Source organism: Spermophilus citellus (genome assembly GCF_964194105.1).
Source record: "Spermophilus citellus genome assembly, chromosome: 7".
Taxonomy (NCBI): domain Eukaryota; kingdom Metazoa; phylum Chordata; class Mammalia; order Rodentia; family Sciuridae; genus Spermophilus; species Spermophilus citellus.
The window spans coordinates 26144661-26157136 of record NC_138188.1 but is presented as its reverse complement, the minus strand read 5'-3'; the positions used below and the strand labels follow the sequence as shown (position 1 = coordinate 26157136).

The 12476-nt window shown below is 48.3% G+C and overlaps 1 protein-coding gene across 1 annotated transcript; it reads right to left on the bottom strand.

Annotated features, from left to right (window-relative positions):
* Positions 1–6499: 6499 nt before the first annotated feature.
* On the bottom strand, positions 6500–11472 carry GNAT1 (G protein subunit alpha transducin 1). Its single transcript, XM_081301007.1, has 8 exons — positions 11057–11472; positions 9791–9833; positions 9541–9682; positions 9281–9438; positions 9059–9187; positions 8713–8842; positions 8307–8460; positions 6500–8195 (listed from the first exon to the last, which is right to left on the bottom strand). Exons 1-8 carry the CDS (start codon positions 11160–11162, stop codon positions 8005–8007), a joined length of 1053 nt encoding a protein of 350 aa, XP_081157133.1. The 5' UTR covers positions 11163–11472; the 3' UTR covers positions 6500–8004.
* Positions 11473–12476: the final 1004 nt, after the last annotated feature.

Here is a 12476-nt window from a genome sequence, read left to right as displayed (position 1 = left end):
ATGGTCTAAATGGGAAAGCACCTTTCAGAATGGAGGGCATGAATCAAGGAAAATCAATAGCCAAGCCAGACTCTGGCTTGGCTCTGCCAAGGAGAAGGAAGGCACATGCCAGGGTTGGGAAGAGAAAGGACCCACAGGTGGAGGAAACCAGAATGCATGTGAAATCAGCACTTGTTAAGTGGAGAGCTGTGTGCAGGGACAGGACACTTGCTCTGGAGTTCTTAGAGATTCAAAGTCCTCATAGAAAAGGATGGTTCTCACTCTATTCACCAGGGTCAAGGACTCAGGCCCATGCACCTGACCACATTCTTAGTTTGGTACCTTGGAGGCTACTCTTTGAGCATGAAGGACTTTCTCTCCAAGAAGTTTATTAGAATGAAGTAGTGCAGGGGGTAATGACAGGGATTTAGTGGGCAGAGGCAAAGGAGAGTTTAATCTTACACACAAAGTGTGGAATTGTGGAGGGGACCCATAGGAAACCTGCTATTTAGCCTTCCCCAGTCTGGGGGCCAGGGCTGGTGCCTCTTGTCCAAGGCCTGCCCCTGCAGCTCTGGCATGCCCGCCCTCTTTCCCCTGAGATCTGGCCCCCAGCTTCTCTGGCCACTGAAGCGGCTTAATGATCCCAGGTCACATGGGCTGTGCTGCTGCCCATGGGGAGGGCCCAAACCCCCAGTGGTCATCTGGCCAGGCCCTGACGTCAGCAGCATTAACCGTCCACCAGGCTTGTCTAATCTCTGGTCAGTGACTAGGCTAGGTTAGTCCTGTCAGAGCCAGAGCTAAAGACCACAGAGTCCCTCAGGGACACCTTGAGATTGTAAGTCAAGAGAGATGGTGGTGGCTGGTGGTGCCCATAGTAAATGTCCCCCACCTACATGACAGGTGAGGCCATGGTCCTGACTCTAGGCCAGCTCTCTCTGATTCAATACCCTGGACTGTGAATCGGTCATCAGGCCACTGATCCTGTTCCTTCGGATGTAATTACACTGGTAAGTGGGGCTGAGGAGTGAGGTGAGTGGCTGGAGACAAAGCTCCCCCACACCCCATTTGCTGGTCATAGATGAGGTAGCTTGAGGCCAGGCAGTGTCTCCAGCCCTCATGATCCAGGCCTACCAATCTTTAATCCCAGACTCTAAAGTCAGAACCATCTGTGGAGGGCAGGGTCCAGCCCCTACATGGTGTTCTGGCTCTCTGTGTTCTTTCCCCAGGAAGGATGAGGACTTCATTACCATTCTAAGACAAGGCAGCCATGAGGAAGACCCCATTAATCCACCTCTCCTTCTTAGTCTACCTTCCTCCTTCTGAAGCCTAACACTTCCAGCTAGCTACTCAAGGCCTCCTATCCTCTCCTTTGCCTCTGCCCACTAAATCCCTGTCATTACCCCCCTACACCACCTCATTCTAATAAACTTCTTGGGGAGAAGGTCCTTAGTAGAGATGAATAGCTCCAGCTCAGCAGACCCAAAGACCACCCAGCAGGGATTCTGTACCACTGGCCTGAAAGCCCCAAACTCCTTCACTCAGGCTTGTGAACACCACCAGTATAGCTCCCACATGTGTACTTGGCTCCCTGAGCTATTTAGTTTTCTTCCCCTGCTCAGGTCTGTGTGCCCTTACCCTCCCTTCTTACCTCTCCAGCCCACTGCAAGTTCATAGTTCCAACATCCATCTGGACATTGAGGATGCCATCTATAATCTGCCTTCTGCTCAGCCCCAAGTATCTATCTATCTGTCACCTGGATATCTGCCCCAAGTGACCAAAGGTCCTGCTAACAGCCCATTCAATACTTCCCTGTGGTCTGGGCTTGGTGCAGCATCACATGTGCTTGGTCAACCTGTAGACCCAGAATCCTGTGGCTGAGTCCCTTGTTTTGCAGGTCCCTTACTCTGTTGGGTATTGAGGACACATCCAATAAGCCTCTGATTCATGGGTCTTCCAGACTACTCCTCTCCTTTTCCATGCCCATAGAGGTCCCCGCAGGAAAATGTGTGCTCCTTATGAAATGCTTTATGAAAAAAACATTTTTGGTATTGGGGATTGAACCCAGGGCCTCACACATGCACATGCTAAGCAAGTGATCTACAACGGAGCTACATTCTCAGCCCCTCTTTTTGTTTTATTTATTTATTTGAGATTGCACCCAGGTGGGCTTAACCTCTGAGCAATATCCCCAACTCCTTTTTAAAATTTTATTTGTTTTTAGTTGTAGATGAACAGAATGCCTTTATTTGTTTCTTTTCTTTTCTTTCTTTCTTTTTTTTTTTTTTTTTTTTTTTTTTTTTTTTTGTGTGTGTGTGTGTGTGTGTGGTGCTAAGGATCAAACCCAGTGACTCATGCATGCAAGGCAGGTACTTTGCCACTGAGCTACTGCCCCAGCCCTCCCCAACCCCTTTTATTTTTTTGAGACGAGGTGTCACTAACTTGCTTAGGGTGTTGCTAAATTGCTGAGGCTGGCTTTGAACTGTGATCTTCCTGCCTCAACCTCGTGAGTTGCTGGGATTGCAGGTTTACACCACAACATCCAGCCTTATTGTTTTATTTAAGGACAAGTTCTCACTAAATTACCCAAGGTGGCCTAAAATTTGCAATCCTCCTACCTTAGCCTCCTGAGTAGCTATGATTACAGTACCACCATGCCTGGCTTGAAAAATTTTAGTGATTATTTTTTTCACATAACAAATTTCAAAAATATTATTGATGATTTTTGTCTCCATTAAACCCAGGAAAATAAAATTATAATAATTCTTGTTTAGGTAGAAATAAACTATTTAAGCTTAAAATAACATAAATTTGGGCTGGGGATATAATTCAGTGGTACAGTGCTTGCTTATTCGCAATGTGAAACCCTGAGTTCAATCCCCAGCACTGGAAAAAGAAGTGAGTTTTAATATACCTACTTTCAAATTTTTTAATACCTTTAATTAATTAATTTATATGTGGTGCTGAGGATTGAACTCAGGGCCTCGCATGTGCTAGGTGAGCACTCTACTGCTGAGCCACAACCCCAGCCTCTACTTTCAAATTTTTAACTATTTTAATGTTCTGGGGGAAAGTGTAACTATTAAAAATACATAAAAGAGGATGAGTGGGCATAGTGGAGCATGCTTGTAATCTCAGCAACTCAGGAGGCCAAGGCAGGAGGATCAAAAGTTCAAGGGAAGCCTCAGCAATTTAGCAAGGCCCTTAACAGCCTAGTAAGACCCTGTCTCAAAATAAAAAATAAAAGGGGCTGGGCAGGGGCTGTGGCTGTGGCTCAGTGGTAGAGTGTTTTCCTGGCATATATGAGGCATTGGATTTGATTCTCAATATTACATAAAACAAAACAAATAAAATAAATAAACTTTTTTAATTTTTTTTTTTAATATTTATTTTTTAGTTATCAGCGGACACAACATCTTTGTTTGTTTGTGGTGCTGAGGATCGAACCCAGGCCGCGCGCATGCCAGGCGAGCACGCTACTGCTTGAGCCACGTCCCCAGCCCCAATAAATAAACTTTTTAAAAAAGGGCTGGGCAAGGGCTGGGGATGCAGCTCAGAAGTGCCTCTGGGTTCAATCCCCAATACCGCCACCACCACCAACAAAAAAGATTTAAGAGGGACTGGGGTTGTGGCTCAGTAGTAGAGTGCTCACCTAAACAAAACATTAAAAAAAAAATTAAAGAGTAAAAAAAGACATAAACCCAAAGGACGGGAGAAAATATTTGCAAATAATGTTTCTGATGGGGATTATTTTCCAGAATGTATAGAGAATTCCTAAAACTCAGTAACAAAAACCTCAAACAAAGGTGGGTATGGTGGTGCACACTGTAATCCCAGCAACTCAGGAGGATCACAAGTTTGAGGTCAGTCTCAGCAACTTAGCAAGGCCCTGAGCAATTAAGCAAGATGGAGTCTCAAAATAAAAAATAAAAAAGGGCTGGGGATGTGGCTTAGTGATATAGTGTCCCTGGGTTAATCCCCATTACCAAAAAAAAAAAAAAAAAAAAGGAAAAGGAAAAAAAAAGAAAAGAAAAAAGCCCCAACCAATTAAGTTAAAAAATGAACAAAGGATTTCAAAGACATTTTTTCTGAAGATGTGCAAATGGCCAGTAAGCATATGAGTATGTTCAACATGTAAACAGTAGGGAAATGTAAATCAAAGCTACAATGAGGAACTGTGGGTGTAGCACAGTGGCCCTGGATTCTACCCCCAGCGTGCGTGCGCGCACACACACACACACACACACACACACAAACACAAACAAAAGGCCCACTATGAGATATCATTGAAGCCAGGTGTGGCACAGACCAATAATTCTAGCTAATAAGGAGGATGAGGCAGGAAGATCTCAAGTTTGAGGCCAGCTTGGGCAACTTACTGAGACCCTGTCTCAAAACAAAACAAAACAAAACAAAAAATGGTCTGGGGATGTAGCTCAATGGTAGAGTGTTTGCCTACCATTCATGAGGCTATGGGCTCTATTCTTAAAACAGCACAAAAATAAAACAAAACAGAAAATAACAAGTGTTGGCAAGAATGCACTATTAGTAGTACAAATGTAAAATGGTATAGCCACTGTAGAAGATTATTCTGCAAAAAATTAAAAAGAATTATCATATGATTCAGCCATTCAACGTCTGGGTATGTACCCAGGAGAACTGGAAACAGAATATCAATGACATAGTTGTACACCCATGTTCATAGCAGCTTTATTCACAACAGCTAAAACATGGAAGCAACTCAAGGATCCATTGACTGAAGAATAGATAAACAAATGTTTACAATGGAATATTATTCAGCCTTTAAAAGGAAATTCTGGCTCCGTGCAGTAGCATATAACTGCAATCCCAGTGATTCAGGAGACCAAGGCAGGAGGATTGCAAGTTTGAGGCCAGCTTCAGCAACTTAATGAGACCCTGTCTCAAAATTTAAAAATAAAATAGAAAAGATTGGGGGTGTAGCATGTAACTCAGTGGTAAAGCACCCCTGGGTTCAATCCCAAGTATCAGAGAAGAAGAAGAAGAAAGAAGAGGAGGAAGAGGAGGAAGAGGAGGAGGAGGGTGGGGGGAGGAAGAAATGATTAAGAAAAGTATGACAATGGATGAGCCCTAAGAACATTATACTAAGTGAAATAAGCCAGTCATGAAAAGAAATACTGTATGATTCTACTTACAAGTACTTAGAGTAGTCGAAATCATAGACAAAAGTTGTCAGGGGCTGGGAGAAGGGAAGAATTGGGAGTTACTGTTTAATAAGTATAGAATTTTCCTTTTACAATAAGGAAAGAGTTCTGGAGATAGATGGTAGTGATGGTTGCACAACATTATGAATGTATTTGATATCATTGAAATGTACACTTCAAAATGGCAAAGATGGTAAATTCTATGATATGGGAATTTCACCACAGAAAATGAGTAAAACCCTTCTGCCCTCTTCCTCTTCCTTCTCTGCCCTCTTCTCTCTTCCTCTTCTTTCTCTCCTCTCTCTCTCTCTCTCCCTCTCCCTCCCTCTCTCTCTCTCCTCTCTCCTCTCTCCTCTCTCTGCTTTTTCTATTTCTCTCTGCCTCTACTTTTCTTCCCCTTTAGGCAGCCCCCCAATAAAATCTATTGCTTGAAAAAAATTTTTAAAAAAGATAAAACCTCAAAAAACACATACAGTAGTAGATATTTTCCCCTTATCCTTTGGGTTCTTATGTTTTGGTATGCCCCTGTTGCATTTTGATATTTGGTTCATTGTGAATTTTTTGCATTAATTATGAGTTTTTTTAATTATTGCATTAATATATTATTTATCTTGGTTACTGATTTTTTTTTTGGCCATCCCCTTACATTTTGTAACAGACATAAGGTCCTTACTAGCCTTACCCTAATCCCAGCCATAATTATGTCCCAGCTTCAAGAACTTTCATGATTTTCCATCACCTTCTAGAGAAAGCACCGGCCCTTCACCTGGTGTTTGTCACCAATTCACTGTCTCTCCACCCCATCTCCTCACTTCCCTACTCTTGCTCCACTGAGCTCCCATGTTCCCCAGCCTTATCCAATCAAAGGAGGCTCTACCTCAAAACTCACTCTTTGATGGGGGAGACTGGGGGTTGAACTCAGGAGCACTAGAACACTGAGCCACATCCCCAGCCCTATTTTGTATTTTGTTTAGCAATTCACTGAGTTGCTTAGTGCCTCACCATTGCTGAGGCTGGCTTTGAACTCGCAATCCTCCTGCCTCAGCATCCTGAGCCACTGGGATTGCAGACGTGTGCCACCACACCCAGATCAAAACTCACTTTTGATTCCAGATTCTCCCAGTGAACATTTCCCATAGCTTCACCCCTCAAGAGGCACAAATTGGTCCCATACTACCAAGAGAGTCCCCAACATCAGGCCAGGCTCTTCTTCCTGGAAGGAGTCATCTTCCCATTTCATGTCCAGCCCATCATTGGGTACTTAATAAATATGAACAACTCATGATAATTAAGCTCTCCACACCCACACTCCCCCAAGAAAGAACAACTGGGGCCTGATGCAAAGGTTTATTGCTGAGTCTGCTGTGCATCTAGCTAAGGGAAATGCAGTTTATGTTCTGGTTTTGCCAGATAAAAGCTCCTTATCCCCAGCTATAGCACAGCCCTGCCCCATGGGCATAAGCAAAGACTTGCTGCTCGATGAGGAAGGCAGAAGCAGGATGTTGGGGATGTGATTTTTATCCCTGAGGGTTCAGGCATGGCTCTCAGTTTTCCCTACCAAGGAATGGGCTCTGGAAGGAGAGGGCAAGAGGAGCAGGGACAAAAGGGTTACCTGGGTTTCCTGTAATCCCACATGAGGTAGGCTCCTCTGGGCACAGCCCACACCTCCATCCTATCCTGCATTTTCTGCCTGGGACTGATCGATGGGAGTTGGACTCTGCCCCCAGCCACCCCCTAAGACAGCTTGACTATTGGCCAAGGCTGTGGTCAACAGTTTGCTCCCTCAACACACCATCCCCCTGGCTGACCAGCCTAGAGTACTGTGTATATGTGGGTGGGTGAAGTGGGGTATGGTCCAGATCTGGTATCCAGGGACAGAAAAGGCAGATCTGAAGGATGTGAGCTCGGGGTACTCTGAGTCTGGTATTTGGGGAAGGGTCCAATTTATGTCTCTTTCTAGCACCAGGGACTCCCAGCTCCAACTCCAGTCACTAATTTATCTGTATGGAAGCCTCTCAGCTTGGACAGACCAGCTTGGACTTTGGATTCCTGAAACTGCTGAGGGACAGTCACTGGTCACTGAGTAGACAGGTGTCAGACTTGCCACATGGAGGTGGCAGGGCTGGACTGGGCTGCTGGTAACAGCAGGCCTACTTGGGGTAGGGGTATCTCAAGAGTACCTTCATGAAACTGTGGGAGGGAGGACTGTTTGGTGAACCCAGACCCACCAGGTGAGTTGTGGGTCCCCAAGGGCAGGACAGCTGCAAGAGATTGGTCAGTTGGGCAGTGCTGAGTCACTGTAAGCTCTAACTGCCCCCAAGTACTGCCAGGTCCTAGCTGTGGCTGGCTGCTGTGGGTCCAAGAGGCCAGAGCAGCCAGGCGGTGAATAGCAGGGCTGGGGTTGGGGGAGTGGGGGAAGGTCTGTGACTCAAGGCTCAGGGTTCAGGGTTTTGGGTGTGTGGCTAGTGGGACAGCAGACTGTGTACCAAGAGTCCTAGAGACCTGGTGGGGGACAGGGATGTGGCTACTAGGCAGCTAGGGCTGCAGGGCCACAGGACAAGGGACATTCATCAGTTCAGACATCTGTGATGAGAGAAGGAAACTGAGTCAACTGGGTCAGCATGCCTGAGATTCACATAGATTTAGTCATTCTGTTGGGGGCTGCCCTGAAAGATATGACGCCTGTGAAGATGGGGCGGGGTCGATATATTAAATAGGTGGGGCCTATAGGGTAAGTGGACGGAGTGGACCCTGAAAGCTGTGCGGTGGGGACATTGGAGCGGGACTCCAGGGAGTAGAGAGGAGTCTAACCCAGAAGACAAACAGGGAAGAGAGGACCCCACCTCAGAAGAGGCCGCAGTCTTTGAGATTCTCCTTGATGATAATATCGGTAACAGCATCAAAGACAAATTTGACGTTCTGTGTGTCAGTGGCACACGTCATGTGGGAATAGATCTCCTTTACGTCTCGTCGCATGTTGAGCTCCAGGAACTGCACCTTGATGTAGTTGCCCGCATCGTCGTATGTATTAGGCCCTGTAGCAGAGGGGAGCGCACACAGCCGGCCTTAGCCCTTCCTGGTGGGAGGAGCGTGACCCAGATCATGGGAATGGGTCGCCGCCTGGTGGCAGGGCTGAGGACTCTCACCGTCGTAATCCGGGAAGCAGATGTTTAGGGGTGCCTTTTTTATCTTCTCGGTGAAAACGTCTTTCTTGTTGAGGAAGAGCACGATGGATGTGGTGGCGAAGTAGCGGTGGTTGCAGATGCTGTTGAACAGGTGCAGGCTCTCGTGCATACGGTTCTGAGGAGAGCATCGGCTGTCGGGCACCAGAAGACACCAGCAGTCGCCCTCACCTGGGCGGCGCCCAACAGACCCGCCCAGGGTTTTCCGGCTCCCAAAGTTCCCCGAGAGCCTCCGAATTTCCCCCTCCAGCAGGGCAGCGAGCTGCCTGCTTGCCTCCTCCAGACCGCCCTGGAACAACTCTCTCTGCTCTCAGATGCTCCCCCAGTTCCGCTTTCTTCTTCAAACATTCAGGACTAGCTTGGCACTCACCACTTCATCATCCTCCACCAGCACCATGTCGTAGGCGCTCAGCGCCGCGATGAAGATGATGCAGGTCACTCCCTCAAAGCAGTGGATCCACTTCTTGCGCTCCGAGCGCTGCCCACCCACATCAAACATCCTGTGGGGCATAGGGGATTTGAAACTGCGCCTCCAGCGCCTCCCTGGGGTTTCTTTCCTCCCTAGAACTGGCTGGGGAGCTCTCAGATGAGACCGGCATCTAGGGGCGCCGGACCTTTCCTCCGGCAGGGCATCTGAGAAGGGTCAGGGAGCGGGTCTAGGGGCTGTGAACTCCGGGGAACTCAGGGCAGTCCTGAGCCAGGGCATTGGATCTTACCGGAAGTTGAGATCCTTGAAGGAGAACTGCGTCTCGATGATACCTGTGGTCTTGACACGAGAACGCAACACGTCCTGCTCAGTAGGCACATAGCCCGGAGCCACCAAGCGCTCCAGGTCTGAGAGGTAGCTGTGGGAAACACCCGGTGTGGGTAGGTGGGTGACCTAGAGGGGCTCGGAAGAGTCCCGCCCGCACCCTCCCGCCCTGCCTGCGAATGCTCACTAGCCCGCAGAATCGTTCAGCTGGTACTCCGAGGCGCGTTCGTAACAAGCCTGGATACCCGAGTCCTTCCACAGCCGCTGAATGATGTCCGACATCTCTTTCGGCATCGTACCCTCCTCAACCGTGTCTGCCATGTGCATCAGTTTCCGGGCATCGTCCTGGGGGGCAGGGTGAGATTGGTAGTTGAGGACGCCGAATTGGAGCCCATTTGGGCGCCTCCAGTTCCCGGGGGGCCCCCATCAGCCCTTCTCGTGGCGCACCTGGCGCGCTGCGTCTCCGTACTGAATGTTGAGCGTGGTCATAGCCCGCACGATGGCCATGATGGATTGCAGAGTGTTGCCATAGATGATGGCAATGAACTCAAGGCACTCTTCCAGCGAGTACCCGTCTTGATGGATAATCCTGTGGCCAAGGCTAGCAGAGTCAGCGTCTTGGGAGGCAGTAGTGAAAAATAGGTCCCAGTGTGCTTGTGCCCACCCCCAGGGGTTTCAGGAGGGCAGGGGCACTCACTTCATTTGCTTGACAATGGTGCTTTTTCCGGACTCACCCGCACCTGAAAGGGAAGCTGCGCTTTAGAGCCGCATGGATCCCCTCCATTTCCCTGAGGGAGGCCAGAAGAGGAGTTAGCCATCCCTTTGGACCCGCATCCAAGGGACCAGCACTCTATATAGATCCCTAGTCATATCTGCTCTCACCCCACCCGCAGTAAACATTTAAGCACTGTCGGAAAAACGTTTGTAAATGTCAGCACAATGACAAAGGGAGCCAATGAACAAAATCAGAAAACTTAACTGTCCAGGGAATCTCCGGGACCCTGGTATAAAGCATTCTTTATTTTGCTGTGAGACCAAAATAAAGAAATCCTGGAGCTCCACTTTGTGGGAATCTCTGGTACTGCATGCACAGAATTATTTGAGCTGCTTCAACCTTTCCCTTTCACCATAAGGCAGGTTGTCTTTTAGAGGCTCAGAGGGAATTAGTGCCTTTGGAGGCAGAGAGGACAGAGATGACATCCCTTTTGAGCTGGCTCTCTTGGGAGCACTGGGCACAGTTAATGGGATTTTGGCTTAGCTTCTCTGCAGTTCCTCTGGGGGCCCTGGCTCAGTCCCTCTGCCCACCTCCAGCTGATTGGATGGATCCTGGAAGGCTTGGAAGACTGCCTCACCCTCTTAAAACAGCTCTTTCCCTTGGGGGGTTAAGCAGTGGCTTTGAGACAGGCTTAGATCCGCCCATCTCCCTTCACTACCCATGGGACCATAAACTCAGGTTTATCTATTCCCCACAGTACTTTTCCAACTCCTTTAGCTGCTTTACAGGTCTGCCAACAGTAAAGTTCTGGCATCCGAGAGTCATTGTTTGGGGATCTGGGATCTGGGTGGTCCTAGAGTATCCCTGTTCTCAGGATGATTTCTTCCCAAGGGAGTGGCCCTATGTGGGGCTCCTAGTGAGACCTTTGGTTTCTAAGTCCTGCCCAGATGGCCTGTTAAGCTGAAAGTATCCCTTCTGCACACTTGTACAAAGGTATGTTTGGCACAAACTTCTGCAGTGGGATGATTGTTCTTTGGAGATTGCCATGGGACGCCCAGCCTAGGGGGGACTGCAACATCACCTGTCAGGCCTTGCCTTGCTTGGCCAGGGCTCCTACACTGTGCTCTGCCTCATCATAGGCTTCTTATTTCCCCCCAAGGAACCCTGCCTCATAGAAGGGCTGCCCACTTGACTCCAGGTCCCTGACTTGCTGCAGCTGCCCTTCCCCACCAGGGCCCACACCCCTACCCAGAAGCAGCAGTTTCACAGTTTGAGCATCCTTCTCAGCATCCTCTTTCAGCTTCTTTTCCAGCTCCTTGGAGTGCTTCTCTTCTGTGCTGGCCCCAGCCCCCATGACCCCAACAGCAGGTGAAGGGACAAGGTGAGCAGGTGGCTCTTCTGAATGGAGGGTATCCCAAGAACTTGGTTCAGGCCAGCCTCTGGCCTCCAGAGACTCTCTTCTGGCCCCAAGACTGGCAACCAACTGACACTCCAGAGACCTTAATAGGTCTCTGGAGACGGCCCTGGTGGGGGCTGCTTAGTGGGATTTGAGAGTTAGGATGCCCAAGGCCCAATCAGAGACAAGGACAGGTGAAGCCAGCTCAGTCCCCCAACCCTTCTAATCAGGCTGGCATGTCCCCAATCCCTCAACCGCTGACTCTGCATCCCTTCTGCTCCCTCCCTCCATCCCTCTAGGATAGGGCTTGAACAGTACTTCCCCTATCCCACTACAGTAAGACATATTTGGTATGGTAAGACTAAGAAAGGGGGCTGAGGTTGTGGCTCAACGGTAAAGCACTCGTTTAGCACGTGTGAGCCCTGGGTTCGAACCTCAGCACCACATTTAAAAAAATTTAAATAAAGAAAGGGGAGGACAGGACCTGGAGCCCTGGGGGATTACAGGAAGAGGAAATGGTGGGAGAAATAGGCATGGAGCACCTGCCATTTGCCCAGCACTGCTTGTTCCTTATTTTGTAAGCTCATATTGGTCCTAGGAGATGGCTGTCCTTATCATGAGCTCTATTTTACTGATGATTAAGTAGAGGCTCACAGGAGTACACTGAGGTAGTGGATGAGAAGAGTTAGCTCCAGACCAGGATTCTATGCCTTGCTGGGAATCATGGGGCAAAAGGCTTACTCTGCAATTACCCATACTGAAGGCTAGATCTGACCCTGAGCAGGGCCTCTACATGCTTCTGATGGACCCTGGTAGGTATGGTAGGCATGCACATCAGCTACATGTGCCTGAATGTAAGTTTCTGTCCTTTACTGGCACCGAGCAAGGTAATGGCTTGACAGGTTTATGCTTGTATACCACTGTGTACATGTGTGCTTATGCTTTTTAGTGCATGTGAGTATTCATGCAACTTTGTGTGCAGTTTTACGTGTACACACAAATATACACGTGCATGCTATTGTGTGTTTTCACTGCTGGGGATCACCAGGGCCTCACACATACTCTACTATTGAGCAACATTTCCAGCCCCCTATGCATTTCCCTTCACAGGCACATGTGTGAGTTCACTTGTGTGCTTGAATGTGCAAATACATATTCCTGTGCAAAGCATGTTAGAGTTTATCTGCCTGTGTGCATGTGTGAGCACAGTTGTGTACCTGAGCATTTGTGTGTGGTTGTATGTGTGCATATATAATTTCCTGTACCTATATA

Excerpts from the sequence above, each read along its gene's own strand:
- GNAT1 (XM_081301007.1), bottom strand. The coding sequence starts at position 11,162 with ATGGGGGCTGGGGCCAGCACAGAAGAGAAGCACTCCAAGGAGCTGGAA. Across the intron at positions 9,439-9,540 it reads ACGGAGACGCAGCGCGCCAG|GACGATGCCCGGAAACTGAT; the intron begins GTGCGCCACGAG and ends CCTGCCCCCCAG. Across the intron at positions 8,461-8,712 it reads TGGTGGAGGATGATGAAGTG|AACCGTATGCACGAGAGCCT; the intron begins GTGAGTGCCAAG and ends TGCTCTCCTCAG.